The following is a 3,092-nucleotide window of genomic DNA, read 5'->3' on the forward strand; positions in this document are numbered from 1 at the left end:
TTCTCTTGTTGCCTTTGGATGCTCTTTAACTTTTGCCGTCTTAATTATGATATGTCTTGGTGTGGTTGTTGTTTGGGACCCTCTGTTCTTCTGACTTGGATATCTGTTTCCTTCCTCAGGTTTGTAAAGTTTCAAGCCATAATTTCATAAAATACATTTTTGACCCCTTTCTTTTCTCCTGGGACCCAGATAATGCGAATGTTGGTATGCTTGACATTGTCCTAGAGATTTCTTAAACTATTCTCATTTAAAAAATGGTTTGGGCTTTGCGCCTGCGCAAAGGGCACGACGGAAGGGGTCTAGACGCGCTCTGCGCCTGCGCAAAGGGCGCGACGGCGTCCTGCGTCGTTCGTTTTGAAACGAGTGGCGGGGAACTGCTCCGGAAGCCCCTGGCGTCGCTGTCTGCTGGGTGGAAGCGTGTACCGTCCTCCGTGGGCCTGGCCATGGCGCTGCAACTCTCCCGGGAGCAAGGCATCACCTTGCGTGGGAGCGCCGAGATCGTGGCCGAGTTCTTCTCATTTGGCATCAACAGTATTTTATATCAGCGTGGCATATATCCATCGGAAACCTTTACTCGGGTGCAGAAATATGGACTCACCTTGCTTGTAACTACTGATCCTGAGCTCATAAAATACCTAAATAAAGTGGTGGATCAACTAAAAGAATGGTTATACAAGTGTTCAGTTCAGAAACTGGTGGTAGTCATCTCAAATATTGAAAGTGGAGAGGTCCTTGAAAGATGGCAGTTTGATATTGAGTGTGACAAGACTGCAAAAGATGACAGTGCACCCAGAGAAAAGTCTCAGAAAGCTATCCAAGATGAAATCCGTTCAGTGATCAGACAGATCACAGCTACAGTAACATTTCTGCCACTGTTGGAAGTTTCTTGTTCATTTGATCTGCTCATTTATACAGACAAAGATCTGGTTGTACCTGAAACATGGGAAGAGTCGGGACCACAGTTCATTACCAATTCTGAGGAAGTTCGTCTTCATTCATTTACTACTACAATTCACAAAGTAAATAGCATGGTAGCCTACACAATTCCTGTCAATGACTGAGGATGAGATATGGACAATAACGTACTTGTAACTCTCAAATGTGGTTTTCCTACCAGATCAACTGTAGTTGGTATGTTTTATTTCATTGGTTAATTTTTAGATGAGGAAAACTTAACATGATACTTAACTGAATCGGTGCAAAATTGTTCCGTTTTTGGTACCTATCTGACTTTCCATAGGGTTGACATAAGTTACTGCACAGATTGCATCAGTACTGCAGTGTTACTTCCTTTGGAGGTAGTAACCATAGGTGGAAAAACTTTTGCTAAATACCTTTCTAAATCAGACTTTTGGTCAAGTAACTTGACTCAGAATGTAGAGAAATATTTAAATATTAAATAGAACAAAAGAAATATGAATATTCAGAATCTTCATTTACATCCTGAAAGTAACTAATGATAGTCCATAAGTAGTGACCTATTTCTCCTATTGCATCCTCTTGTCATTTATTTCATTTGTATAGTTTCTGTATTGAAAAAATGTCCAATTATTTGAGTTTAATGTATGTAACTTGAGCCTATAAAGCTGTGGATATTCCCACTTTTCAAATTGTTGTGATACAGAACTCTTAAGAATGTCTTTTATGTTTTATAAAATCAAGCTTTAAATGGCAATGATGAAATAAAGTTAAATGTGAAAAAAAATGGTTTGTTATTATTTTACTGTTCTAATTGGGTGATTTCCATTATTTTGTCTTCTCGATGTTCACTTAACGTGTTTTTCTGTATCACCTAGTTTTCTGTTAATTCCTTCTAGTGTGTTTTTTATTTCAGTTATGGTGTTCTTCAGTTCTGACTGCTTCTTTTCTGTGTTTCTCCTTCCTTGTTAACATTCTCCCTGTGCTCATCTATTCTGTTCCCCAAGTCAGTCAGCATTCCTCTTAGTAATGCTTTGAACTTTTTGGTGAAGTGTTTCTTTTTCACTAGTTTTTTTCAGAGACGTCTTCTTCCTCTTTCAGTTGAAACAAAGCCCTTTGTTTCCTTAAGCAGGCGGAGCAGCTATTATCGCGGTCCTGAAGGGTGTCCGTGTAGGGGAGCGTTTCTGCAGTCCGTGTGCCGGGGGCTGCGGCGGGAGGGCTGGGTCAGGTGTGAGCGCAGGTCCCTCTTCCCGCAGCCTGTGCTGGCGGCCGTCAGTCGGTGGAGGCCGGGCTGGAGATGAGAGAAGCTCAGGCAGAGCCGGTGCGGGCTCCTCCTCGCCCAGCCGGCGTCACCGCCCGTCAGCGGCCAGTGTTAGTCCAGAGCTGCGGGAGCAGAAGCCGAGGGGCGGGTCTGAGGGGCCGCGTTCCCCTGACGTGGGAGCGCTGGCCTCTCCGGGGCGCCCCTGGTGGCTCAGACGGTGAGGAACCCGCCTGCAGTGCGGGAGGCCCGGGTTCCATCCCTGGGTCGGGAAGATCCCCTGGAGGAGGGCATGGTGACCCACTGCAGTACTCTTGCCTGGAGAATCCCGTGGACAGAGGAGCCTGGTGGGCCACAGTCCATGGCGTCGCAAAGAGTCAGACATGACTTCACACACACACACACACACACACACACACACGTGTGCACATCCCTCGGTAGCAGAGACCAGGCTTCCGACAGGCGCCCCAGCCAGCCGCGCTGATCAGTCCCCGGGCTGCACCCCAGGCCGGGGTCCCCACTGCGTGGCTCTCAGCACTCACTCCCCAGGGGGCGCTCCCTGAGGCTCCCTCTCCTCCCCGGGGCCCCTCCCAGGCGCGCAGGGCCCACCCCATCGTCCCTTCCCTTCCTACCCAGCCCCCGGGACTCCTCCTCAGAGCTCGGGTCCTGCGGCAGCCGTCCTGCCAGCGTCCAGTTGGTTCCAGTGAGAATCCTTCCACGGGGACGTGCGTTTCTGATGTGTTCAGGGGACAAGGCGAGTCCTGTGTCCTGCTCGGCCCCCCTGACCTCGTCTGAGAAATCCTCAGTAGAGACAAATGTGGTTGTGATTGGGCGCCATTAGAAAAAACGTCTCATTAAGATGCTAAAAAGTTTTCTTTCAGGAGATACGGGTGAGGTACTTGGGATTTTGGTGATA

At 47.8% G+C, this 3,092-nt stretch overlaps 1 protein-coding gene across 1 annotated transcript; it reads left to right on the plus strand.

Annotated features, from left to right (window-relative positions):
• Nucleotides 1-295: 295 nt before the first annotated feature.
• On the plus strand, nt 296-1,691 carry MAD2L1 (mitotic arrest deficient 2 like 1). Its single transcript, XM_070382812.1, has one exon. It carries the CDS (start codon nt 444-446, stop codon nt 1,059-1,061), a length of 618 nt encoding a protein of 205 aa, XP_070238913.1. The 5' UTR covers nt 296-443; the 3' UTR covers nt 1,062-1,691.
• The last annotated feature ends 1,401 nt before the right edge of the window (nt 1,692-3,092 follow it).

This window comes from Bos mutus, chromosome 14 (genome assembly GCF_027580195.1).
Source record: "Bos mutus isolate GX-2022 chromosome 14, NWIPB_WYAK_1.1, whole genome shotgun sequence".
NCBI classification, from domain to species: domain Eukaryota; kingdom Metazoa; phylum Chordata; class Mammalia; order Artiodactyla; family Bovidae; genus Bos; species Bos mutus.